General features: G+C 47.1%; 17 protein-coding genes and 1 non-coding gene across 18 annotated transcripts; 8 read left to right on the top strand and 10 right to left on the bottom strand.

The window, feature by feature from the left end:
* Positions 1-10: 10 nt before the first annotated feature.
* On the bottom strand, positions 11-92 carry HG536_0Btrna5S. The gene has a single exon. It is a non-coding gene; the product is annotated as a tRNA-Ser (tRNA).
* Positions 93-313: 221 nt separating this feature from the next.
* HYP2 (translation elongation factor eIF-5A) lies at positions 314-787 on the bottom strand (the record flags this gene model as incomplete). The annotated part of the gene is made up of 1 exon (XM_037282378.1): positions 314-787. One exon carries the CDS (start codon positions 785-787, stop codon positions 314-316), a length of 474 nt encoding a protein of 157 aa, XP_037138273.1.
* A 540-nt stretch (positions 788-1,327) lies between these two features.
* On the top strand, positions 1,328-2,833 carry ANP1 (Anp1p; the record flags this gene model as incomplete). The annotated part of the gene is made up of 1 exon (XM_037282379.1): positions 1,328-2,833. The coding sequence occupies one exon, from the start codon at positions 1,328-1,330 to the stop codon at positions 2,831-2,833; it is 1,506 nt and encodes a 501-aa protein (XP_037138274.1).
* A 217-nt stretch (positions 2,834-3,050) lies between these two features.
* On the top strand, positions 3,051-4,187 carry RAD23 (Rad23p; the record flags this gene model as incomplete). Its single annotated transcript, XM_037282380.1, has 1 exon — positions 3,051-4,187. One exon carries the CDS (start codon positions 3,051-3,053, stop codon positions 4,185-4,187), a length of 1,137 nt encoding a protein of 378 aa, XP_037138275.1.
* Positions 4,188-4,236: 49 nt separating this feature from the next.
* Positions 4,237-4,902, bottom strand: UTR4 (putative acireductone synthase UTR4; the record flags this gene model as incomplete). Its single annotated transcript, XM_037282381.1, has 1 exon — positions 4,237-4,902. The coding sequence occupies one exon, from the start codon at positions 4,900-4,902 to the stop codon at positions 4,237-4,239; it is 666 nt and encodes a 221-aa protein (XP_037138276.1).
* Positions 4,903-5,414: 512 nt separating this feature from the next.
* On the top strand, positions 5,415-5,750 carry CYC7 (cytochrome c; the record flags this gene model as incomplete). Its single annotated transcript, XM_037282382.1, has 1 exon — positions 5,415-5,750. One exon carries the CDS (start codon positions 5,415-5,417, stop codon positions 5,748-5,750), a length of 336 nt encoding a protein of 111 aa, XP_037138277.1.
* Positions 5,751-5,940: 190 nt separating this feature from the next.
* UTR2 (chitin transglycosylase UTR2) lies at positions 5,941-7,338 on the bottom strand (the record flags this gene model as incomplete). Its single annotated transcript, XM_037282383.1, has 1 exon — positions 5,941-7,338. One exon carries the CDS (start codon positions 7,336-7,338, stop codon positions 5,941-5,943), a length of 1,398 nt encoding a protein of 465 aa, XP_037138278.1.
* A 363-nt stretch (positions 7,339-7,701) lies between these two features.
* On the bottom strand, positions 7,702-9,303 carry YEF1 (NADH/NAD(+) kinase; the record flags this gene model as incomplete). Its single annotated transcript, XM_037282384.1, has 1 exon — positions 7,702-9,303. One exon carries the CDS (start codon positions 9,301-9,303, stop codon positions 7,702-7,704), a length of 1,602 nt encoding a protein of 533 aa, XP_037138279.1.
* A 252-nt stretch (positions 9,304-9,555) lies between these two features.
* GDA1 (guanosine diphosphatase) lies at positions 9,556-11,148 on the bottom strand (the record flags this gene model as incomplete). Its single annotated transcript, XM_037282385.1, has 1 exon — positions 9,556-11,148. One exon carries the CDS (start codon positions 11,146-11,148, stop codon positions 9,556-9,558), a length of 1,593 nt encoding a protein of 530 aa, XP_037138280.1.
* Positions 11,149-11,350: 202 nt separating this feature from the next.
* On the top strand, positions 11,351-12,064 carry ISY1 (Isy1p; the record flags this gene model as incomplete). Its single annotated transcript, XM_037282386.1, has 1 exon — positions 11,351-12,064. One exon carries the CDS (start codon positions 11,351-11,353, stop codon positions 12,062-12,064), a length of 714 nt encoding a protein of 237 aa, XP_037138281.1.
* Positions 12,065-12,075: 11 nt separating this feature from the next.
* Positions 12,076-14,826, bottom strand: GTA1 (Gta1p; the record flags this gene model as incomplete). Its single annotated transcript, XM_037282387.1, has 1 exon — positions 12,076-14,826. The coding sequence occupies one exon, from the start codon at positions 14,824-14,826 to the stop codon at positions 12,076-12,078; it is 2,751 nt and encodes a 916-aa protein (XP_037138282.1).
* Positions 14,827-14,946: 120 nt separating this feature from the next.
* IES6 (Ies6p) lies at positions 14,947-15,366 on the bottom strand (the record flags this gene model as incomplete). The annotated part of the gene is made up of 1 exon (XM_037282388.1): positions 14,947-15,366. One exon carries the CDS (start codon positions 15,364-15,366, stop codon positions 14,947-14,949), a length of 420 nt encoding a protein of 139 aa, XP_037138283.1.
* Positions 15,367-15,805: 439 nt separating this feature from the next.
* On the top strand, positions 15,806-16,969 carry GLY1 (threonine aldolase GLY1; the record flags this gene model as incomplete). The annotated part of the gene is made up of 1 exon (XM_037282389.1): positions 15,806-16,969. One exon carries the CDS (start codon positions 15,806-15,808, stop codon positions 16,967-16,969), a length of 1,164 nt encoding a protein of 387 aa, XP_037138284.1.
* A 463-nt stretch (positions 16,970-17,432) lies between these two features.
* Positions 17,433-18,929, top strand: FRD1 (fumarate reductase; the record flags this gene model as incomplete). Its single annotated transcript, XM_037282390.1, has 1 exon — positions 17,433-18,929. One exon carries the CDS (start codon positions 17,433-17,435, stop codon positions 18,927-18,929), a length of 1,497 nt encoding a protein of 498 aa, XP_037138285.1.
* Positions 18,930-19,081: 152 nt separating this feature from the next.
* On the top strand, positions 19,082-19,543 carry TCA17 (Tca17p; the record flags this gene model as incomplete). The annotated part of the gene is made up of 1 exon (XM_037282391.1): positions 19,082-19,543. One exon carries the CDS (start codon positions 19,082-19,084, stop codon positions 19,541-19,543), a length of 462 nt encoding a protein of 153 aa, XP_037138286.1.
* On the bottom strand, positions 19,530-21,203 carry HG536_0B04760 (lipase ROG1 family protein; the record flags this gene model as incomplete). The annotated part of the gene is made up of 1 exon (XM_037282392.1): positions 19,530-21,203. The coding sequence occupies one exon, from the start codon at positions 21,201-21,203 to the stop codon at positions 19,530-19,532; it is 1,674 nt and encodes a 557-aa protein (XP_037138287.1).
* A 392-nt stretch (positions 21,204-21,595) lies between these two features.
* Positions 21,596-22,246, bottom strand: HG536_0B04770 (uncharacterized protein; the record flags this gene model as incomplete). The annotated part of the gene is made up of 1 exon (XM_037282393.1): positions 21,596-22,246. One exon carries the CDS (start codon positions 22,244-22,246, stop codon positions 21,596-21,598), a length of 651 nt encoding a protein of 216 aa, XP_037138288.1.
* Positions 22,247-22,859: 613 nt separating this feature from the next.
* HG536_0B04780 (serine/threonine-protein phosphatase) lies at positions 22,860-23,993 on the top strand (the record flags this gene model as incomplete). Its single annotated transcript, XM_037282394.1, has 1 exon — positions 22,860-23,993. One exon carries the CDS (start codon positions 22,860-22,862, stop codon positions 23,991-23,993), a length of 1,134 nt encoding a protein of 377 aa, XP_037138289.1.
* Positions 23,994-24,147: the final 154 nt, after the last annotated feature.

Below are 24,147 nucleotides of genomic sequence, written 5' to 3' on the forward strand. Positions count from 1 at the left end.
AAAAAATATTCGACAACTGCAGGACTCGAACCTGCGCGGGCAGAGCCCAAAAGATTTCTAATCTTTCGCCTTAACCACTCGGCCAAGTTGCCATACAACACTTGCAAATCGAAACTCCCAAACACCACCCACACGCCGCCGCATCGAGTCCCCTACATACCACCACTCCTGCAAGTAAGCTACAAGATGGCAGATATATGACCGGTAATAAAACTATATTTTATACGTCAATGTGAATGGAATAGGGAAAAGAAAATAAAGAAAACTAATGTAACAGGATTAAAGAGAGATGCGACCTAATAACTTGCTTTCTTTAATCGGACTTTGGAGCTTCCTTGAAAGAGATAGCAGCTTCCTCGCCCATCGCAGTGATGATGGTAACGTTCAAGTCCTTACCCTCATCGAAAGCAGCCTGCATCGACTCACCCAACTCGCCCTCTGGCGCTCTGACGTCGTCCTTGGTCTCACCGTCCATCGTCATCAACGACAAGAACCCGTCGTCGATGTCCAACAATTGGTATTCGGTTCTCTTGACAAATGGAACTTCCATGTTGTGGGTCGATGGAGACAAATCTTCCAATTTCTTACCAGTAAAGATATCTATAGCAACCAGGTGCACTTTGGCGTGACCGTGCTTACCAGTCTTGGAAGTAGACATGTCGACAATCTTACAAGGTCTTCCCTTGATAACGACAAACCCGTTCTTTCTCAACGCAGAACATTGCATTGGGTAAGTCAAAGAGCTACCAGCATCGACGGTCTCAAAGGTGTGTTCTTCTTCAGCCATTGTAATTAGAGGATTAGTGTGGAGTTTGTCGTTAGCTCTTTTATTTCCTTCACAAGATCAAACAAGCGGATAGAAAAGTGGCAATTGCGAGTTGTAAAGATGTATTTAAAAGAGTTTTTATAACTAACTGGCAGAATTTTCCTGGATGAGGCCAGAGAATATACTGAAGAAAGGAAGGAAGGAAGGAAAGACAAACCCAAAGAGAGGTGACGACGACGACGACAAAGTTGGTGAAAAATTTTTTTTTTTTATTCAAGCCGTTAAAAGAGGGCGCAGGTCGTATCGGATGACCGTTATACGAGCGCCGATATTTTGCAGATGTTACCCGGAGAGAGGCCGTGGAACATGACATGAGAGCATTACGTGCGGCGCTAGCATACGAATGGAAAACGGCGTATAGCCAGCATATACAGTCGAGGTGTCTCTTGAAGGCTTTGGTGGCGAGAGCGTTGACAGTTGACGGTGCTGTAGAATATTGGTTGTTTGGTTTGTGAGGTGTTACCCGGCCGAGAATGCGGGTTTCCCGCTGGTATACGCTAGATGAAAAATACATATAGTAGAAGTTCAATCCGTAGTGTTGTTAGGCTTGATCCGTGGGATTACCACGTCTACCGGGCTTTGGAGTGTGAATTGGGGCCAGCAATGCGATACAAGAATGTGGTGAGCCATTCGACGTTGATCAGTGTTGGTGGTACGCTGCTTACTTTTTTTGTTGTGCTGAGACTTTTAATATGGTCGTCGGGTGCAGTGTCTGGCGGGGTTGGTATGGGATGGCTGCCCTTTTTCAAGCCGTTTGTGCCCAATTTGAAGAACGTCCCGGGTGTCGAGTTTTACGATCTACGCAATTACCAGGGCGACAAAGATGGGTGGCAGAGGAACAACCGGATCCTGTTTTGCGTGCCGCTGCGAGACGCGGCAGAGCATTTGCCTAGGTTTTTCACGCATCTGAGCGAGATGAGCTATCCGCATAATCTGATAGACCTGTCGTTCTTGGTGAGTGACTCTTCGGACGACACGATGGGCGTTCTGCTGCAGCATCTGCAGGTAGCGCAGTCGCAGAAGGACAAGACGAAGAGGTTTGGCAACATCGAGATCTTTGAGAAGGACTTTGGGCAGGCGATCGGGCAGTCGTTTTCGGATAGACACGGTTTTGCAGCGCAGGGTCCGAGGCGGAAGTTGATGGCGCGAGCGCGCAATTGGCTGGGCTCGGTAGCGTTGAAGCCGTACCACTCGTGGGTTTATTGGAGAGACGTTGACGTCGAGATTGCCCCCGTGTCGATTATGGAGGACTTGATGCATCACGATAAGGACGTTATCGTGCCCAACGTGTGGAGACCGCTGCCGGATTGGCTGGGGAACATCCAGCCGTACGACTTGAACTCGTGGCAGGAGTCGGAGGCCGGCATCCAGCTGGCGGAGACGCTGACCGACGAGGACTCGGTGATCGTCGAGGGCTATCCCGAGTTTGCCACTTGGAGAACGCATCTCGCGTACATGAGGGACCCCGACGGTGACCCGGAGGACGAGATGGAGCTGGACGGGATCGGCGGCGTGTCGATCCTGGCCAAGGCAAAGGTGTTCCGCACAGGATCGCACTTCCCCGCGTTCTCCTTCGAAAAACATGCCGAGACCGAGGCGTTCGGCAAGCTGTCGAGAAGAATGAACTACAACGTCATCGGGCTGCCCCACTACGTGATCTGGCACATCTACGAGCCGTCCACCGAGGATCTGAAACATATGGCCTGGATGGCCGAAGAGGAGAAACGCCGTCTGGAAGAGTCGAGGCTTCGAGAATTCTACAACAGGATCTGGGAGATCGGTTTCGACGACGTGAGAATGGACTGGTCCGACGAAAGACAATCTATACTGAAGAACCTGGATCACACAGAATCCTACCAAAACCAAATCATCGTCGATTGGTCCGACAACGATGAATCCGAATCCGCAAGTCAAACCCACGATTCCGCAGAGCAGCAAGACCGCCACAACCTCGAAGACCATCAAAACGACGAAGTTCCGATGGACTTCGATCCAGATCATAACTAATATCTCCTGCATCTTCTCGATTCTTAAGCACTCTTTGTATATTAAGCCTTTTCACATACAAATATTATCATTTGGGACGGGTGTTCTTATTGAAGGCAAAGAAAATTGACCAGTTCAGACTGTCAGAAGGGTGGCAACTCATCACAAGAATCACCAACAGAATAATAGGGCTGACGAGTGGGATCTATCATCTTCGAAGCGACGGCAATAAGTGGAAATGGTTACTATAACCTTTAAAGACTTCAAGAAGGAGAAGATTCCGCTGGATTTAGAGCTTTCCAGTACGGTTCTGGAGGCTAAGACGCAGTTGTGTCAAAAGAAGGATTGTGAAGAGTCCCAAATCAAGTTGATCTACTCTGGTAAGGTACTACAGGATGCCAAATCATTACAAGAGTCTGGGTTGAAAGATGGGGACCAGGTGATATTCATGATCTCGAAAAAGAAGTCGACGGCGACAAAAGTGACCGAACCGGAGGCTGCAACGGAGTCTCCTGCATCGGTAACGCAATCTCCTGCACCACAAGAATCATCTTCTGAGCCGCCAGCGGCTCAGACGCAGACACAAGTCTCGCAAGCGAGCGATCCGGGTTTCGTCGTTGGAGCGCAGCGTAACGAAGCTGTAGAGAGGATTATGGAGATGGGTTACGAGAGAGAACAGGTAGACCGTGCGCTTCGGGCAGCTTTCAACAATCCAGACAGGGCAGTCGAGTACTTGCTGATGGGTATCCCGGAAAACTTGCAGCAATCGCAGAGCCAACAACAGACAGAAGAAACGCAAGAGGTTGTTGAAGGCGGTCAAACACAAATACAGACTGAGCCAAGCGGTGAAAGCGTGGGTGAGGATCTGTTCGCCCAGGCTGCCCAACGTGGCGATAGTGGCGCCGCTGGTGGCGACGGCACCGCCGAAGGTGTGAGCGCTAGTGGTGGTGCTCCAGGCTCGATAGGACTAACGATGGAAGATCTGCTTGCGTTGAGACAGGTGGTGTCGGGAAACCCTGAAGCTCTTGCGCCATTACTGGAAAACTTGAGCAGTAGGTATCCACAGCTTCGTGAACAGATCATGGCCAATCCCGAAGTGTTCATATCGATGCTGTTGGAGGCCGTCGGCGAGAACCTGCAGGATGTGATGACCGAAGTGGACGAGACGAGAGAACTGGAGGGCGAAGCGGCAGCGGCCGTCTCGCAGTCGGAGGGCCAAGAAGCAAACGTCGAAGTTTCAGAAAGCGACGAGCTAGCCATCGGTCGCCTTTGTGAGCTCGGTTTCGAAAGAGCCCTTGTGATGCAGGTGTATTTCGCATGCGGCAAGAACGAAGAGATCGCAGCGAACATGTTATTTAATGAATTCGGTGACTAGCACTTGTACTGTGTATGTAATAGAAAAGCCTCAACCTAGCTCCCTGTAATTACAACGCTGAGTAGTCCTTCACAATCTCGTATCCCTTGTTGCTGGAGATCGGAGCATTGCCAGGCCTGACAGCCAGCAGCGTGTTCAGCCCGGCTTCGCTGGCCGCGTCCAGCTCCAATTCGTTGTCGCTTATGAACAACACGTCCCGCGCTTCTCTGCCCATGTCTTTCAAAATCCTACGGTATGACTCCGCCTCCGTCTTCTTCCCAGAAGTGTTGATGTCGAAGTAGCCTCTGATAAACGGTTGCAGGTCCAAGCGCCGGTCACTGTCTGGGTCTGCCACGTGTCCGAACAGCAACTTCTGCGCCTTCACAGACCCACTCGAGTAGATGTACACCTCGCCGCCCCTCCGGATCAGCTCAATGGCATCCCGATACACCGGTGCCTTGATCTCGCCCTGCTCGTAGCCTTGTGCCCATACGTGGCCCTGCAATTGCTTCAACACGGGATCCTTGATATCGCGGTCCACCAGCTCCAAGATGTACTCTTGCAGACACTGTTGCTTATCCTGGGGAAATTGCGTGAGCAATTCCTCCACCGCTGGCTCACCGGAGCTCACCAAACTGGGCACTTTACCACTGAAGAAGGGGAAAAGTACTTCCTTCACAAACGCAATGGGACACACAGTACCTTCAATGTCCAGCAGCAAAACTCTAGACGACATCGCTCAACCTTCAATCGTTTCCAGAGACCCACAATTGATGTCTATGTCACAACCGTCTTGATCTTCTCGACAGACCTGTATGAAAAATTAGCGTCACAAATCGCTGTCACCTTCATATAATTCCGCGCGTCACAATTTAAATTACTGACACGACAACTAAATATTTTATTTACTGACATCTGTTAGTTAATCACCGCACACGAACCAATGATGACGCGCAATAACCCCCACGCCGCGCCCGCGAACCGTTAGGGCTTTGCGTGTTTTTCGCCGCCAAATGCAGAGGGGCAAGTTAGGGCTTCGGCGGGACCGGGTCTCGGCGTTAAAGGACTTAAAGAATACCGATGAATGGTGATAAGTTGAAATAATTGAAGAATTTTTCAAAAGAAGATAGCACTGGTATATATATTAAAGCAGGATCGACTGCTAATATTATTTATCAGTACAATATAAGATTTCTTATAGTATCTTTAAAAACAAAAGATTCAAGTAAAAGGATAAAAAAAGTAAAAATGCCAGCTCCATACCAACCAGGTTCCGCTAAGAAAGGTGCTACTCTTTTCAAGACTAGATGTTTGCAATGTCACACTGTTGAAAAAGGTGGTCCACACAAGGTTGGTCCAAATCTACATGGCGTTTTCGGTCGTCACTCTGGTCAAGCTGAAGGCTATTCTTACACCGATGCTAACATTAAGAAAAACATCATGTGGGATGAGCAGAACATGGCTGACTACTTGGAGAACCCAAAGAAATACATCCCAGGTACCAAGATGGCTTTCGGTGGTTTGAAGAAGGAGAAGGACAGAAACGACTTGGTTACTTACTTGGCTAAGGCTACCAAGGAGTAAGAAGGGCCTGGATGGACAAATAAGGAAAAAGCATATTCTGTCAATAGTAACACCATGTTTATATATACTACTATTTATTCACTTGTTTATCAGGAAAGCGAGAAATACGACAAATACGATAAAAACGGTGTCTGTTAAATGAGTGGTAGAATTACAGATTGTTAATTAGAGTCGTGCGCTAGAATGCATGTTACAATAGGTAGCCGAAGAGGATACCGACCAAAGGAATTCCGACGGAGATGGCGTTAGCTCCGTTGGTCCCGGTGGAGGTCTGTTGCTGCTTAGAGCCAGCACCGCTGCTGCTGCTTGATTTCATGTTCTGAACAAAAGCAGTGCTCTGCTCGGAGCTCAGCGAGGTGGTCTTCGATGCCGAGGCTGTGGTTGTTTGGGCAGCGGCCGAGCCAGTGGAAGCACTAGATTTGTCGGTGCCCTTGGATGTGGAAGTCGACTTCGACGAAGACGAACCAGCCGAAGAGCTGGATGAGCTGGATGAGCTGGAAGAGCTAGAGGAGGTGGAAGATGAAGCTGCAGACGAAGAAGAAGAGCTTTTGCCCTTTTGTGGGTCTAACCCAGAACCTTCGTCCGAGTACAAGAAACTATCTTTGTCTGTAATGGCAACGTCTTCGCTGAGGAAACTATCGTCCTTGGTGAATTGGTAGGACTTGGTACCGTTCTTGGAGGCGTAACTAGGAGGATCATAGCACGTGATGTTCACTTGTTGCAGAGATGCATAGTAGTATCCTGGATCTTTCAGGTCGTCCGCGTTCCAGTTGATCTCACCACCAGCCCACGCAATTGTACCTGGTGGATTCGTGGCGTTGCCACCGGGCCACAGGGACAACTGGACCTTAGATGGGGTTTGTGGGAACTCGTAACGCTTGGTAGTGTCGTTGTAAGTTTGGTTCTTGTACAGTGTTCTGCCAACAACACCGTCTACTGACCAGGTGATGTAGTCCTCATGCCAATCAAGCTCATAGTCGTGGTAGTTTTCAAACGTATCACTAGTACTGATGTTCTTACTGTTGTTGTAGTTCAGGATACCTTCGAAGTAGAAGTTCGTCTGCACGGTTTGCAGGTCAGCTCCCACATACTCAAAATCGATTTCGTCTTGCACGTTCGAGAACAGAATGAAGGATGAGACAACACCTCCCAAATGAGAGCTCTTCAATCTTGCACTAACTTTACCATACCACATGAATCTGGTCGAGGACAAAACGGTACCAGCAGAGTACTTTGGCATCGCCAACAGCATACTGTCTTCATCATCGTAATCGTATAAGTAACCGGTGTATACCCAATCAGCTTCGCTCGTGTTTCCTAGGTAAGTGTCATGGGAAGCAACTCGGGAAGAGTAGTTCTTGAAAGTCGTGGAACTATCTTGACAAATAGGCATTGGCATACATGCCGCAGAATTAAAAGAGAACATTGGATTGCAGCCACCTAGACATGTAGAACCCGTACCACATTCCCCAAACTGAGAGCAACATGGTAGTTCTTCAGGACATGACTGAGTAGCATTACAAGTCACGGCCTCAACGGCCAACACATTTGAGATTAATGCCAATAAAAAAACAGCGGCCTTAATCATCGTCCTTGAGCTCCTCGGCCACACTAACAGACAAAGGTACCATATACTCTACGCCAAGTATTCGAAACCATCGCCATTTACTCTTTATAATAAGGTTTCTGGACTCTTCCGCAGCTTGTTTGAAGTGCGTATTACCGAAGATCCACCCAAATATGACGCGATTTGGCGTAGTTTGTAGGCAAGGCGTCGCCCAAACAGTCGAAGTCGAAAACATTTTACCCGATTAGGAAAAAGAAGGCGATCAAATTCGTGAATTTTCCCCAAAGAGTTAGTATACTTCTTAAAGAGGAAGTTCTATTACCATTTAAGGCGAGACAGCATTTCTAACAAGAGTCCGATATTGTCACCGCTATAGCTCTTAACTCACATGGTGAAGTTCGCCTGGGGCAACCGGCTCTGATCCTTGGGCTTTGTCTTCGGACTAATAGACTTTGCCTCTAGGTCGTCTTTAATATCATCCGTTTCGCTGTCTTCTACAGCGTTGAGGGTGTCGTCGAAGTGGGGCCGGCTCTTACTCCTATCGACTACTACTTCTTCTATGTCTTCTTCTTCGAATTCTGCATTGCCAGCGTCGCTGGCATATTTTTCTTGGTTCTTGCGGGACAGCATATGGGTGAAAGATCTTTGTTGCTCTCTGACGTTCCAGTTTAGAGTCCTACTGATACTGTCGATGAATTCAGTGGGATGTGATTCAACAGTGGGGAACGAGTATGGACTTGCCTGTATCGTGATAAAGTCACCTTTCCTCAGTTCGAGTCGTCCTTTGCCATCAAATGCCGCCCAGGCGGTTGCTCTTGATTTTAGGGAAACTCTGACTTTCAAAGTCATACTATCTGGAAGCAGTATAGGTCTGAAGCTCAACGTGTGAGGGCAAATTGGTGTCACCATTATGGCATTAACGCTTGGATACACGAGTGGTCCTCCGGCGCTCAGGGAATAAGCGGTGGACCCTGTGGGGGTTGCTATGATCACCCCGTCAGCTTGTGCCACGGTGAGTAGAGAATTATCACCGTAGAGCTCCAGCATGCATATGAAGGGACTTGGGCCTCTGTCTATTGTCAACTCATTGAGAACCTGGTGCTGTGCCACTAGCTCAGTAACACAAATTTTCTTACCAGTGGTGGGGTCAGTTACTGGAGGGCGCCGGCGGTATGCCCTGCAATCCAGCCGCATTCTCAAGTTAGTCTTGATTCTACTGTTCAGCACCGCAGGCAAATCCTCCTTGAAATACTCAAACTGATAGTTCGTCAGGAAACCAAGGGAACCCAAGGAGAAGGAAAGCACTGGTGGAACATGCTTTTGGAAGATAGAGGAAACAAATAAAACTGTGCCATCGCCGCCCAAAGTCAGGACCAGATCGAATAAATTGTCATGCTCCTGTATGTATTTCGGGCTCCAGTACTTTATCCTCTTCTGATCGCATTTGCTGTCTCTGCAGATGTCTTCAGCACCAAATTTCCCGGAATTCTTCAGATCTTCTCCAACATAGACCGTTATTTTGGGAAAGTGAATCATCAGCCACTCTACTAGCTCTCTGGTAAGATAAAGCAGCGAGAGATCATGTTTTTTAGTTACAATCATAAGGTCCTCCACTTTCAGCTCAACTTTGGTATTGGAAAGGTCCTTGGATAGCATTCTAACTCCATACGCTGTTGAAGACAACTGGAAATGCGATTTCGTAGCCGTCACTTTTGGTGGATGGCTATCGCCGGACAATCGTCTGATCATCGCTTTCGCTGCATTCAAATCCTTTATTTGTTCTCTTCCGTCTTCTCTATCATCCTCAATCACAGTCAATTCCTTGCAGCCTAATGCAGGATCTGACCGATGAGCTGTAGATTTCCGCCTTTCAGGTTTCAAGGAAGAATGCATCTCCTTTGAATCTTTGTTGTTGGCATTGGCTACTTTCCTACAAGTCTCCTGTATGCGATCGATGCATTCCTCAGTTGAATTTGGGAGAGACATTACCGATTACAGAACTAAACTTAGTAGGCCAACTTGGTTAGTTGCTCTTTGTAACCTATGTCGCTTTTTGCAGGTCCTTCTTTATCCCTTACATACTTTTCAACTGTAAGCATGCTTGAGAAACACAATAAAGACCGAGCAAGCTTGGGAAGTATAAGCTGCTTGATGTCGCTAATGCTGGATTTTAAGACTGTATAACATCTTTAAGTATACTGTACATAACATTAGTGGAAGGATCTTGCAATTGTCTCGCTATTCGACTTGATCGACTCTGCAGTTCCAGTTCTCACGTTCAATCAACGGTAAAGAGGCACCTAAGCACCAGCCGAGCTCTCTATCAGCGATAGTTTTCGCGGTTTTCAACTCTCTATACAGCGGGATATCGTAACCAGTATGCAAAAGCGAGACCTGGTATGACAAATCAATGCACCATTTTGGATCTTTTTTCAACTCAGCTATCGAACCTTCAATGCCGCTGAAAACACTTTTCCAGACGTCTTCGCCGTTGCAGACCATCCTAGCCAAGTCGACTAATTCATCAAGTTTAAAGGATAGCGGAAGACCGAGTGGCTGTGTCCTATCGTAAAAGTAAGAGAAGGCGTAGATGTCGTTTCTTTCCTTGAAGGTTGTCACCAATGAAGGCTGATGGACACCATTGAAGGAGCAGGGCGGCTGAGAACATTTTGCATGCTTGTTGAGAATCTTGTCTGCCAAGTACCTGCATTGAGGGCCCGCTGGTTGCACTGGGCCCTTGAAATCAACAGTATATTTCGTGCCATCCTCCAAGGTTACCACTTGCTTTGGAGCAACAATTTCAGGAGGAAGGCATGGGGATGTCAGCTTGTGGGTGGTTTTGGTATCACCCTTTGTGATAGATCCGTCGGCTATGGCCGTTTCGACCAATAATGCGTTTATCTTGTTTCTGCCCTCGTTGAGACCGTAACCGAGGTGTGAAAATTGGTACAGGGTGTATTTCTGCCCACCAAAAGTTAGCTCATACTTATGTTCGCCGTCGACCATCTTTTCGTTAGGAGCAAAGGAGGGTTCAAAGACGATCTGTGTGGAGCCACCACCGAGATCGAAGACAGCAGTAGTAGGAATCTTGGATCCGGCGCCAATGTTTCCGAGTAAGTAATTCGTGGTAATCCATGCGTAAACACCTTCCTCGTCACCACCCATAATGGAGACACCGTCCTTTTTCACAACGGGGAATGGGTAGTCTTCTTCCAGATGGCTTCTCACCGCGGCGAGGATTTTTTCAGATTTGGCATTACCTAGCAATCTCAGACCTGCGGTGGCTTTCACAGCAACGGGCGAGCATTTCCTCTTGTCCTTTGGAACAACCTCCAGGGCACGCTCCAACAATGGATCCAAAGACTTGGCAGCCCCTACAGCATCTGTGTCATAAGATGAAAGGCCAGGCTCTAACATCTTGAAGGTCTCTTCGATCAAAGTAGGAGGTTGTGTACAGACATCGAACTCGTAAACATGGATACGTGACCCTGAAGAGCCTGCGTCTATCATCAAAACATACTGGTGATCCTTGTCACACTTCTTCCCGGTCGAATAATCTTTCGAGGACGCTGGCTTGCCTGCAGAAGACTGATCCTTCACAGCCTCCGCAACGCCAGGGTTTCCTTTGTCGGTCTTTTCGTCATCAATGTATCCTGGCTTGTCATCAATTGGCAGAGTGGTAAAATCCTGTGGGACTTCAGGCCTATTAGCAGTTGGAGAAACAACTTTGGCGATATCAGCAGCAGATTTGAGAGGCGTTGAAGATCTGATCAGCACAAGCAGCATGATAGCCGCAAAAGCAAATATCGCAAAACGGTAGTTTCTCACCATTTTGCTCGTAGATAGTTCGTAGCCACCGGGAGAGCTGTGGCGAAGAATAGGTGGTTTGATGCCTTGTTTATGGACAGTATTTGTAGTATAAGATGAGACGTGATAAAACACGTCAAGTTTAAATAAAACTAAGCATCATCGATAACGATCCATCAGTAGAAGGAGAAACACTTCCTGACGGCCAAAATAGCGGGTTTGAGTAATGAGTAGGAACGTCGATAAGGCCAATTCAGTGCTGGTACGATATCAGGAGCTTCAAGCGGAAGAAACGGGCGGATATAAGGACTATTCCAGGTACAAGAGGCCAACAAAGCTGTCTTCCGTGAAGTCGCTTGGAGAAGCACAGCAATGGCATAGGCAGATAGGGCGGGAGATCAAGGACAAGACAACGAGGTTGTATGATCCATCGCTTAACGAAATTCAGCTGCAGACTCTTAATGACGAGGTGAATGAATTGCTTGATGAACAAAGCAAATGGGAATGGTATATGGCTAAAGTGCTAGGTGGAAAACGCGTGAATGGGAAGAGGCGGGATGCGTTGGTTGGAGGAAAGCTTATTTTGGGTAAGAGATACTTTGGACGGGCAGTTGAACTCCCTGAGGTGCAGGATTATCTGAAGAAACGAGAGGAAGAAGAGAAATATGGCAAAGATGGCAAGGGAATAGTCGATTTCAAGCGTATTCCAAGGGACAAGAAGTCGTTCTACTATGGACAGAGTCCTGTGTACGAAAGGCTGAGAGACTTTGAGCGGGAATGGACGGCCATTCTGCGAAGAAAAGTGGAAAAAGGTAAACTGCACACATCAGAGACTCTTGACGTGGAGGAGATTAGAAAACAAGTACCGACAATACGTGAGATGGAAACCTGGTTAGTTGAAAAAAGGAAGAAAAAACTCTTGGAGCAGCTAGATAGATGAATACATTCAAGTTATTTTTTCTCTTCATGACTGGGCAGTTTGAAAATATTGTTCATACCGCTTCTTGAGAGTAATCTTGACATCCTCCTCCCTCCGGAACTGGCAGGCGACACTGGGGCCTTCTGATTGTGAGATGCGGAATGTGGTAATGGTGGGGGAGATTGGGGCACGTTGTCGGCTTCTGATTGCGCAGACGCTTGCGGAGACCAGTTCTTCCAATTCAATTTACTCCAGGTCGAATTGCTACTAACATTACTGGCGGTGCTGCCGTTTCTCGCGTGACGCGGGGTTGTGTCTTCTTTAGATGTCACTGGATGTGACTGCTGTGGGTGCCACATGAAATTAAATCTTGGTGCGTGCAGATGGTCTTGGGCATGAAGATTGTGCTTTTGTGACTCCGGAAGCTGATCTTCTTCGTTTATCATTAATGGCTGTTGCGATTCGTGGGAGGATGCTGCGTTCTGCATCGTCACGCTCTGAGGTTCATGCAAGGAGTTAGAAATTACGTTATCCATTGCATGAAAGGAATTTGAGTGCTCCATCGGGAGCATTGTATCGCCAAAATTAGCCATCGAGGGATCAGAGAGGGTGGCAGCAAGCAAACTTTGATTTGGTGCCAAATTTGGAGGCGTCGATGTTGAACGAGCCACTGACTTTGAACCAAACGGTGACATCGATGAGTAACCATCGTTATTACCGAAATGTGGAGTCGCAAAATTCACTGGTTGCGCTGATCCCAAGTTGTTCTTGATTGTCGACCTCTGGTTAGTCCAGTAATTATCTAACTGATCAGTAGTGAAACCCTTGGAGTAATTGCTGATGCTCTCGGGATAATCCGTTTCCTCGTAGATCATATCTTGCAGACCTGAGATCAGATGACTAGCGTTATCGTACTCAAAAGCTTGCTCGATCTCAGTCTGCTGCTGCTGCTGCTGTTCCCTACCCCAAGGAAAGGGCTGGGGAATGTATCCAGGCGCTACTAATGTTGTTGGGTCCGGCTGACCTCTTGAAAAGGGTTTATTGTACAGCTTTTCGCCTTTTAAATGTGTCGATAATAGCGATTCAGGAGCCTGAGCTGGTTTGTTGGAGGCATAAGTAGATGGATTATGCAAGATTAAGTGCAAGTTTGAGCTATCTTCGTTACCGGAGGAGTGATTCGTTGACATGAGGACTCCCTGCTGGACCCCCTGTTGATTGATGGTGTTCTCAAGTAGACTTCTATTGCTAACAGGCGGAGAGTTTATCACAGAACCCTGTTCATTGAGGTTCATAGATGAATTTGCGGTTGGTGCATGATTATTGCTAATACTGGCATTCAAGTTCAGGTTTGAATTGGAATTTGACTCTGAAGTCGAGTTCGATATGGAGTTTGGTTCCGATTGCTTAACGGCATATGGTTGAATGATCAAATTTGTCCTTAGTTGTTGGTTGGTAATGCTTATCTCATTTAGCATTGTCTGCAAAGCATCAATTCTCTTGGTCATTTTGTTCCTTTTGCTCCGCCACTTCGAGTCAAGCTCCTGGTCTATCCTTAACTGTTCTCTCAGAAATTTAGCCAGTGGACTATTGGGATTCAGTTTCGAAATGAGCTCTTCCCCATTTACGCTCAACAAACCGCTTTTTTCCATTGTCGCATCACAAATTTTCTTAAGCAATATTGCAGGTGACATAGAAGCGTCCTGCTGGTCCACCGAGGACGACGACGACGACGACGAGTTCTTCTTTAATGAGTTCAATTCTTTATTTTTCTCTTCCTGTGAAGAAATTTCCTTTTGGCATGCTTTCACCATGTCGCTTAACGAGTCAATCTCCTTGTTGACACTCTGTAGCTTTTTCTCGAAATTCTTCCTCAGTTTAGACCTGTTAAATTGTTGCTCATCCTGCTGAGACCAATTCTGGATATCACTCTTCATCTTTTGGATTTTCGAGCTGGTTTGGTCAATGTTTTTGTTGATCTTTTCGAGCTTCAAATCGGACAGAAGCTTGGAGTTTTCCAGCGACTTTATGTTCGACCTCAGGGATTTTCTCAGATTGATCTCGTGAGACCAGTAGTTTTTCAAATTCTCCAGTTCCAGTTCCAACTGCAGCTTAGACTCTTGGAAATCCTGGAGCAACGACGACTGCTGCGACAAAACATCGTGCAGGTCCTCCTGCGCGCAAACAAGGATTTTTTTCAAGTCATCGATGGAGAACGATTCCAGATCCTTGAGTGACGTCAAGTTTGCGTATGACGGAGACGCGAACCCGCCGTTGGATGCTGTCACTGCCTCTGGGAGCGTCGCTGTCACACTCAGAGTGTTCCTCCGCCACTGGCCGCTCACCTTGCCACTACCACCGCCGCTCGCGGCCGCCTTCGTCATGCAATACAACGACGGCAGCTTATTGATAAACCCCATGCTATTGACTGTGACAAAGTCCAACTGGTACTCCTGGCCGCTCTCCAGCCCCGTTATCGAGCAACAGGTGTACAGCGAGCTCGGCGCATTTGGGAAGATAGCCACCTGCAAGTTGTTCACATACAGCAAAAAATGCGAAATCGCGTCCGCATGACGTTTCCCACTCGTCTTCGACACCGGCTCGTTCTCCCAATGCACCGTGATCGAGTCCTCAGAGACCCTGTCGATCGATACCTTGGTCGCCGGCGGCGTGCCTATCTTCAACGTCGACACAATCTTCACCACCGGGATCGTTAAAAACTTATACAGACGATAACACAGCCATGCAAACGCCACCAGCGTACAAACCGCCCTGCACACGATCATCCTAACCCGTCTCCCTGCAGCAACAACAACACCACTTCTCACACTCCCACCTAACCACCTACTTTTAAGCGCGCTCAAGCCCAACTCACTGGACCCGGTTACCCGGCCCTGCCACTCTTTTCATTTTAGTACAAAGTGATCTCCTCTAAGCTTTAAATACTCCTGATCCACGCCCGGCGCCATAGGCTTGACCACCAGCTGGTAGATCTCCGCGTTGTGGTACCGCAAGTTGTTGACGGGAGACCTGTACAGACCCGCCAGTCCCGTGATATCGCAGTACTTCTTTGTCGGCCGCATCGACGGCGGCCCGTTCACGTTAAAATACGTAACCTTCGGCACCCTCTTGACACCGCCGCCTTCCTCCTGCAACAGCAACGAAATCCTCTTCGACTCGTCCGCAATCAGCTGCCTTGCCGACTTGTGTCGCCGCGACGGCTTCCGATACCCATGCTTTTTGAACCTCGAAGGCACAGGTATGACATTTTCCCCTGCAACCCTTCTCAAAAACTCCAATCTGTCGTTGCCACCGCCATTACTCATCGTCCTCCTTCGCTCTCTCGCACACACACCTCCTGATCCCCCCTATCAATAGATGAGTCAATCAATGCAGCTCATATATGCTTTCTCTCAGTTTCTTCTGGCACCCGCATGGATAGGCCGGGTAACGCAGTGGTTACCACTTTTCGGCAATGTCCCAAAGGGGAATCGCCCGTCGCAGGATCGCCGCATTTGCGCATCCAACGGCATATTCCGCTTCTTGCACGAATTCTGGCTATCTTGGAGCGTTCTCGAGCTGTAATGAGCCATGGTAGCTCGCTTGCTATCTTTCGCGGACACGGCACCAGCGTCGTTACAAGGAAACCTTTGTCAGCATTTGTCGTCTGTGTATATATATTGCATTGGTTTGCAGTGTAGTGTTAGTTGAGAGGTTGTAGAGATAAGTAGACATCGCTATCGATATATACGTGACATATCCAGGATGACAGACCAATTGCCTCAGGCTTATGCGACCGCTTCGAACGATCTGCGTTCGGATACGTTCACTACTCCCACGGCGCAGATGATGGAGGCCGCCATGGCGGCCTCCATCGGTGACGCCGTGTACCAGGAGGACGTCGACACGGTGCGATTGGAGCGCACCGTCGCGGCGCTCGCTGGGATGGAAGCCGGTTTGTTCTGTGTTTCCGGCACTCTGTCGAACCAGATCGCTCTGAGGACGCATCTGTTGCAGCCTCCGTACTCTATTCTGTGCGACTACAGGGCGCATGTGTACACACACGAGGCAGCTGGGCTTGCGATCCTGTCACAGGCTATGGTGGTGCCCGTGAGGCCCGCTAACGGCGACTACGTGACGCTGGAGGACATCAAGGCTAACTACATCCCGGATGATGGGGATATCCATGGCGCTCCGACCAAGGTTGTATCTCTGGAGAACACTCTACATGGGATCGTGACTCCGTTGGAAGAGCTGGTTCGGATCAAAGCGTGGTGCGTGGAGAACGGGATAAGACTGCACTGCGACGGGGCGCGCATCTGGAACGCGGTTGTCGCGTCGAAAGTGCCACTGAAGCAGTTTGGTGAGTTGTTCGACTCTATCTCTATCTGCCTGTCCAAGTCGATGGGCGCGCCCATGGGTTCGGTGCTGGTCGGCGACGCCAAGTTTATCAAGAAGGCGAACCATTTCAGGAAGCAGCAGGGCGGTGGTGTCAGACAGTCCGGTATGATGGCGGCGATGGCGTTGGTGGCGATCGAGGGCGAATGGAAGTCGAAGTTGCAGTATTCGCACGGATTGGCCTCTGAGCTGGCAGCGTTCTGCCGGGAGCACGGCATTCCCCTGGAGTCGCCCGCCGATACCAACTTTGTGTTCTTGGACCTGAGTAAAGCCCACATGGACCCGGATCTGCTGGTTAGAAAAGGTTTGAAGTACGCCATCAAGCTAATGGGCGGCAGAATCGCGTTCCACTACCAGGTGTCCAGAGACACGCTCGAGAAGGCCAAGTGCGCGATCTTGGAGACCTACGAATACGCCAAGGAGCATCCTTTCGATTCGCAGGGTCAGACCAAGATCTACCGCAGCGAGTCGACAGACAAAATCGACGTTGAAGGTAACTCCATTCATGATATCAAGACCTACAAGTACTGATTGGGCTCCCTTGTTACGCATTAAGCATTTAATTTTTCATTGGCATTGTATCCACGGAGTTTTGTTGATTTGCTTTCTTTCAAATGGGTTTAAGCACGTTTGAGAATCATTGGTCTTTAGTAAGTTGTTCATTTACTTTGGCAAGATCACCCTATTGGCGAGGGACGAAGAGTGGTCGAATCTTTTTTATCCCGGTTCGGTCGACTTGAAAGGTTTGGTTCCTTTGGTTAGTTTTACGAGTCACGAAGCGTTAAGGTTTACTGGGTTGAAGGTAGTCGTATCTGACTAGCGTAGGTAGATTGTATCTCCTCTGTAGATTTTAGTAAAGCATTGAGAACTCGTTTATTCTCGTGTCTCGTTTAAAGTTGTAGATGGTCGCAAGGAACGTCTGACATGGCTATAACCATGCATCAGACCACTCTGGTTTACGCTCTCTTTCGACGCCCACCATGGGAGCACTGTAATGTTCAAGGCCAGAAGACTGATTTTATATTTGATTATCGTCTTTGGCATATTGGCTATCAGAAAGTTGTCCCAACCTGTCTCACCAATGACTTCGAAAAATCCCGTGGTTATCATCGGTTCCGGTTTGGCTGGTCTAAGTGCTGGTAACCAGTTAGTCACCAGCTACAAGATTCCAATCGTCCTGCTGGATAAGGCTGCATCTGTCGGTGGCAACTCCATTAAGGCATCAAGCGGTATCAATGGTGCCTTAACCAACACCCAGAAGGCACTCAGCGTGCAGGATTCCCCGGAAGCTTTCTTCCAAGACACAGTCGAGTCCGCTAAACATAAGGGCGTAGAATCGTTGATGAACAAGTTATCTCAGGAGTCCAGTTCAGCCATCCAATGGTTGCAGCAAGATTTCGGGTTGAAATTGGATCTCTTAGCACAACTTGGGGGTCACTCCGCTCCAAGAACCCATCGTTCCTCTGGAAAACTGCCACCCGGGTTTGAGATAGTTCAATCCTTGAAGAAGAACCTTGAGTCTATCGCTGAGAAGGATCCAAACTTGGTAAAGATTCTACTAAACTCAAAAGTGGTCGATATTTCGTTGGACTCGGACTTGAGAGTTTCTGGTATTGAATATATCGACTCTGAAGGCAACAAGCAGTCCCTTAAGACTGATAATGTGGTTTTCTGTTCCGGTGGATTCGCTTACTCTAAAGATATGTTGAAGCAGTACGCCCCACACTTGGTCAGTTTACCAACCACGAACGGTCAACAAGCTACTGGTGACGGGCAAAAGATCCTAGAGAAGTTGGGCGCTGATTTGATCGATATGGATCAAGTTCAAGTGCATCCAACAGGTTTCATCGACCCGAATGACCGCACCAACCAATGGAAGTTCTTAGCTGCAGAGGCCTTAAGAGGTTTAGGCGGTATCTTGCTAAACCCACTGGACGGCAAGAGGTTCTTCAATGAATTGGGAAGGCGAGACGACGTCACCAACGCCATTCAATCAAAATGCCCTAAGGATGACAATAGAGCGCTCCTAGTGATGAGTGAAGACCTCTACGCCAGCTACAAGAATAACATGGACTTCTACATTTTCAAGAAACTGGTTAAAAGGATTTCGATTAAAGAGCTCGTATCTCATTTCAATATTCCGATTTCTGCGACCGAATTGGCAAAGGATTTACAAGCCTATTCTGTCGCATCAGAGGACACGTTTGGCCGTAAATCGCTTCTCAACCGCTTTGGCGACTCAGTAAACCCAGATACCGAAGTATTCGTTGCCGAAGTAACCCCAGTGGTTCATTTTACTATGGGTGGTGCAAGAATTAACGAAAACTCGCAAGTTGTTGGCAAGAACGGGAGAGCTCTAGCAAACGGGTTGTACGCCGCGGGAGAAGTCTCAGGAGGTGTTCACGGTGCGAACAGATTAGGTGGCTCAAGTCTACTGGAGTGTGTCGTGTTTGGCAGGACAGCTGCTCATAACATAGCTCGTAACTACTAATTATTGAAGCGAAACTCTATAGGATTTTATGTAGGCTAGGAATTTGTCAATTTGAAGTAGTGACTGGCGCGCACACAACTCTCGATGAGCTAAGGAAAAAGTTACATCCTGAACAAAGGTAAGTTATTGAATTGCTCCAGTCGATCACGAAAATGATCATTTCACCGTGTTTTATATCGCTAGTCGATGAGGAAGATAAGCCGCTCCTTGTTTATGTTCCATCAGCTCTCGAGAAAGATGTGAACACGGTTTTAAAATACAACGTTCTCTGTAATATGGCATTGGACTACTTCGAGAACCAACTCTTCAAATGGAGTTCACTAGATACAAAACCTGATATAAAATTTTTGTTTGATTTAGAAGGGATTGCTGCATATGGTTTAGTTATACAACAAGTGGGTCTGAAGGTAATAGTTGGCTTTTCCAACGAGATCAAACCAAATGGACTTAATGATGACAATATTGATGATGTATTCACCAAGATTAAAAAAGTGTATCTGAGGGCTAAACTGAACCCGTTTGTGACAGATACCAGTAACGCGAATCTGGCTGTCAGGTTGAAAGAGAAGTTCGGTGAAGAGTTTCCCTGGACTAACACAGTCAATCCCGTCTGAAGACGTTTTTAATCCAATGGTCAACAACCACCTTGCCTTCTTGGAAATCAGGGTCCATCTGGCGAACAATAGCACATGCGTGAGTGCTTGTTGTTTTTCGAATATAGATTGGATATTTCTCCCAATCTAGCTTGTTCAGCGATTTAATGATAGCTCGCTGTTTCGCTGGCAAGTTTAAGTCAAGATTTTTAATGAGTTGCTCCTTTTGTTTACCATGTTTAGCAGTCAGCTGCTCGGCAGATCTGTTTTCCAACTCGATGATACTAACCGCAAGAGAATTCTCGTCAGGCTTGCTGGACCCCGACTGTGCTTTCTCTATGACGCCTCCATGGGTATTCTTCCTTTCAATTGCATCATAGACACTTTCCATCAAGTAATCTGCTTGATCATTCAAGGACTCTTCCAGACCGAGATAACTGCCGTACTCAGTCGAGAAGGTCGAATTGCCTTTATCATTGGACCTTATAGATGAAGCTCTACTCAATGTTGATTTTAAAGAGCAGATTTCGTTATCTCCCGGTTCTGGCGAGCCGATGTCGCTCACCGAAACAGAGAGAGAGTCATCGAAGTCCGTTGGTCCCGGGAGTTCGAAGAAATCACGCAATATCTGATGTGAATACTTGTTCAGAAATCTGGTTACTCGAACAGTGGATATAGTCATCTCTGCGGCAGACTGAACAATTTTCCATACCAGCAACAGCGGAGCGATTATCAGGATATTGATAATGACCAAAATCCACTTGCTTATCTTTAGGAACCAATAATTGAGGAAATAAAAATCTTGTCCCATATGTCTTGCAGAGTCCTGTCCAATGTCTTCATATTTCCCCTTCGATTCGACGTCATTCAAGGCTTCGTCTTCCTCCTTCATCGCAACTGTTGCTTGTGAAATGACTATCATCTTGGTACGATCCACCACCACAGTATCGAAACCTTCGATATACTGAAAAACTCTCAGGCCATTGTACTCATCAATGTTGAAAAATGGATCATTCAAAGATATCCCCGCGGTCCACCAAGCCGTCCTCTTATCGTTGATGGTATTTGCGTATAAACTTCTATACTTGAAGCTTTCCAGTGCTTTGTAGAATACAGTATTTTCTAAGCTCATTAGATAGATCAAAGGCTGTCCTCTAGTCGAGCCATTTCCAGAGCTAGAAACGTTATCCTTGAGAAACATCTGCTTCCCACTGTTGCCCAACAACCATGGTACGGTGCTATTGAAAATTCTAACGGCCATATTACGGCCAGGTGCCAGGACACCAACATGAGGTGTGCAAAACGTGGTAAAGTTTATCAGCTGAATGTCTTTTATTTTAAAGTACTGCCGTCTGTGGAGTAAACCTAATGCATACCTGGAGATTAGTCCTCCAAGAGAATAGCCTACCATTGAGAATTTTGTAATCTTCCCAACTTCTGAAGAGCTATCAAAGGCTTCTATCTGATCTGTAATCTCTTCGGCTACCCTATACCCGCAAACATCTATGCCGTCATAAGTCTTAAAACCCTCGTTCAAAGCGGTTGTATAGATAAGTAACTCTTCATCCTGGTCATCGCTCCAAGCTCTAGCATGCTCTTGCAAGGCGGTTCTAATGTAATCGAAATGAGCAGCGTTGCCCCATAGTCCATGAACCAGCACAACCAAATGATAAGAGGTCATCAAAGCCAATATTGTTCCTCTTCCTATGAAATTTCACCCAGCAAAATTTAATAGCTAAAAGATATCAGTCGACAACTGCCACAACGAAAATTGCTACCCTATCTTATATTCAGTGCTCTTTATTAACCTTTTTGTAAACTCTTAAATCAAACCCCTGCTGAACGCGGCGATAGCATCTCCAGCTATTTATCAAAGATAATCGAAAAGAACCGTACAATTCTGCTTATCATCGCTTCATATGGGCTTGCATTTGCGCTAAATTACGGGGCGCATCAATGGCTAGTCGGTGCAATTGATGGGTTACTAGTATCTGTATAGTATATACCAAAGAGAGCTTCACTATTTCACATACTGCTCGCTGGCAAGCGATCAACATGGCTTACTAACTAGCGTCAATGGCCTTGAGCGAATTTACACGCCATACATGGATTCGTCCAATCTACATATCGGGTCAAAGTTGCCCGATAGCCACGGTTTTGCTGTAATCGGAAAGGGCTCATCTTATCCTCGTGGTACGGACTATGCGATGAGCTGACGTACTCCGGAGCCATTGGATGACTGTAATACTGCTGGTATACCATTTGCTCATTGATTGCTATCAATTCGCGATCAGCAGCAGTGACTGCTGCTTGTGGACATGCAAACGGTGTTACCGTATCAAATACGGTGTCGCTCAGACGTCGTGTCTGCGTCGTATCTTCTTGATCGTAGAAATATGCTAAGCCATCGCTCTCAGTGTCAGGTACCTTCTGCTTGCGACAATTCCACCAGTTTCCGATTGATCGGAAGAGAGATACTCCTTCATTCGCCTTATTCTCGGTAGACGTCTCGTCTTTACGATATACCAACAGCGGTTTCCATTTCACGACAGAAATCTCCAAGGATTGATTGAAATTCTCATCCGCTCGTTTCTCTTGCTTCGTCTTGACCATGTCGCGTATATGCTGCCCATTTTTATGCGGTAAGAACTGTTTCTTTGTCAAATCGAAGGTCGGCTGACAGCTTGGCACACCGACATCGCAGGGACTCAGGTCCAAAGGCATACCCGGAACCAGTACTAAACTGCTCGATTTTTTGATAGATGAGTCCCTAAAGTCCAGCTTTAGATGGAAGGAAAGCACTGATTACTGGAGTGATCAAACCATTATTTGGCAAATTAATGTGTCAGATCTGAAATTTGTGACGCTTTGAACCTGCCTCAACGTCTAAAACGATATTTAGAGGGCCATTACCCTGCTCAAACAAAGAAAACTTTTGATTGGCAAAAAAGGGAAACCTATCTGGGGGAGCAGTCGAACATCTAACGGCATAAAGAACCAATAGTGTAAAGATTGCCCTTGCAATTGAACCTCTAGCCTGGGAATCAATCGCTACAACCGGAGTGGGTGATTATTAATCTGCATTGTGACTTTCCAAGCAGAAATTGTCCCTGATTTGCGTAATTGCTTCGATCGGAGGCGATACGAATTGAAAAAAAAAAAGGAAGACAGAGGTTATCGATTGTGGTCAACACTGAATCTCGAAATCAACTCTGATTTAATTTTGATCTTTGTTTAATTGGCCCCCGCTCATCTCTTTTAGTTGTCACTTGGTGTCACCGTATAGCAGACGATAAATCCTGAGATCCCTGACATAGCAATCGAAGATAATTGAACCATGGATATGGATATGGATGTTCCTATGCACGATGCTGTAGAGGAACAACAAGCTGCGCATAACGAGGACCTACAGACTAGTGGTGGGAACGATAACGCATTAACCACGGTGACGACAAATGTTGGCAACGAAGGCGAGGATGAAGAAGAAGATTTTAAGCCTGGATCCTCTGGTATAGCCGACCATAAATCTGTGAAGCCTTTAGAATTGAACAGCTCCAGCATTGCTCAGCTCGATCAATGGATCGAGTATCTGGGCAATTGCCAGATATTATCGGAGGACGACGTCGCCAGGCTGTGCAAGATGGCAGTGGATGTTTTACAATTTGAGGAGAATGTCAAACCGATTAACGTGCCAGTGACAATATGTGGTGATGTCCATGGCCAATTTCATGATTTAATAGAACTGTTCAGAATTGGCGGGCCTTGCCCGGATACAAATTATTTATTCATGGGCGATTACGTTGATCGTGGATACTACTCTGTCGAAACCGTGTCGTATCTGGTTGCCATGAAGGTGAGATATCCGCACAGAATAACGATACTGAGAGGAAACCATGAGTCAAGGCAAATTACGCAGGTTTACGGTTTTTATGACGAATGCTTAAGAAAATATGGTAGTGCAACCGTTTGGAAGATGTTTACTGACTTGTTTGACTACTTCCCTATCACAGCACTAGTAGATAACAAAGTGTTTTGTTTGCATGGTGGATTATCACCAATGATTGAGACCATCGATCAAGTCAGAGAATTGAATAGAAAGCAAGAAGTTCCTCATGAAGGACCAATGTGTGATCTATTGTGGTCCGACCCTGACGACAGAGGCGGTTGGGGTATTAGTCCCAGAGGTGCGGGTTTCACTTTTGGTCAGGATATCAGTGAGCAATTTAACCATACCAACGACCTGTCGCTGATTGCTAGAGCTCATCAGCTTGTCATGGACGGTTACGCCTGGTCTCACCAGCAAAATGTGGTGACCATCTTCAGCGCGCCCAATTACTGTTATAGATGTGGTAACCAAGCCGCTATCATGGAAGTTGATGAGAATCATAATAGACAATTTCTGCAGTACGATCCATCCGTGAGACCCGGCGAACCTACTGTCAGTCGAAAAACTCCCGATTACTTCTTGTGATGAGTTTTGGCAGCAATCTTCATCCTTTAATTTCGTATCAACCACACACTGCCGTTACAAAAGCCTTGGCAGCTCCACTGGAGTGATCGCCGTTATCAAGAGCCACTTATACAAGATAATTACCTCAGATAGTAAAAAACGACCATACTCATTT

The sequence above is a fragment of the Torulaspora globosa genome, chromosome 2 (assembly GCF_014133895.1).
Source record: "Torulaspora globosa chromosome 2, complete sequence".
Taxonomy (NCBI): Eukaryota; Fungi; Ascomycota; class Saccharomycetes; order Saccharomycetales; family Saccharomycetaceae; genus Torulaspora; species Torulaspora globosa.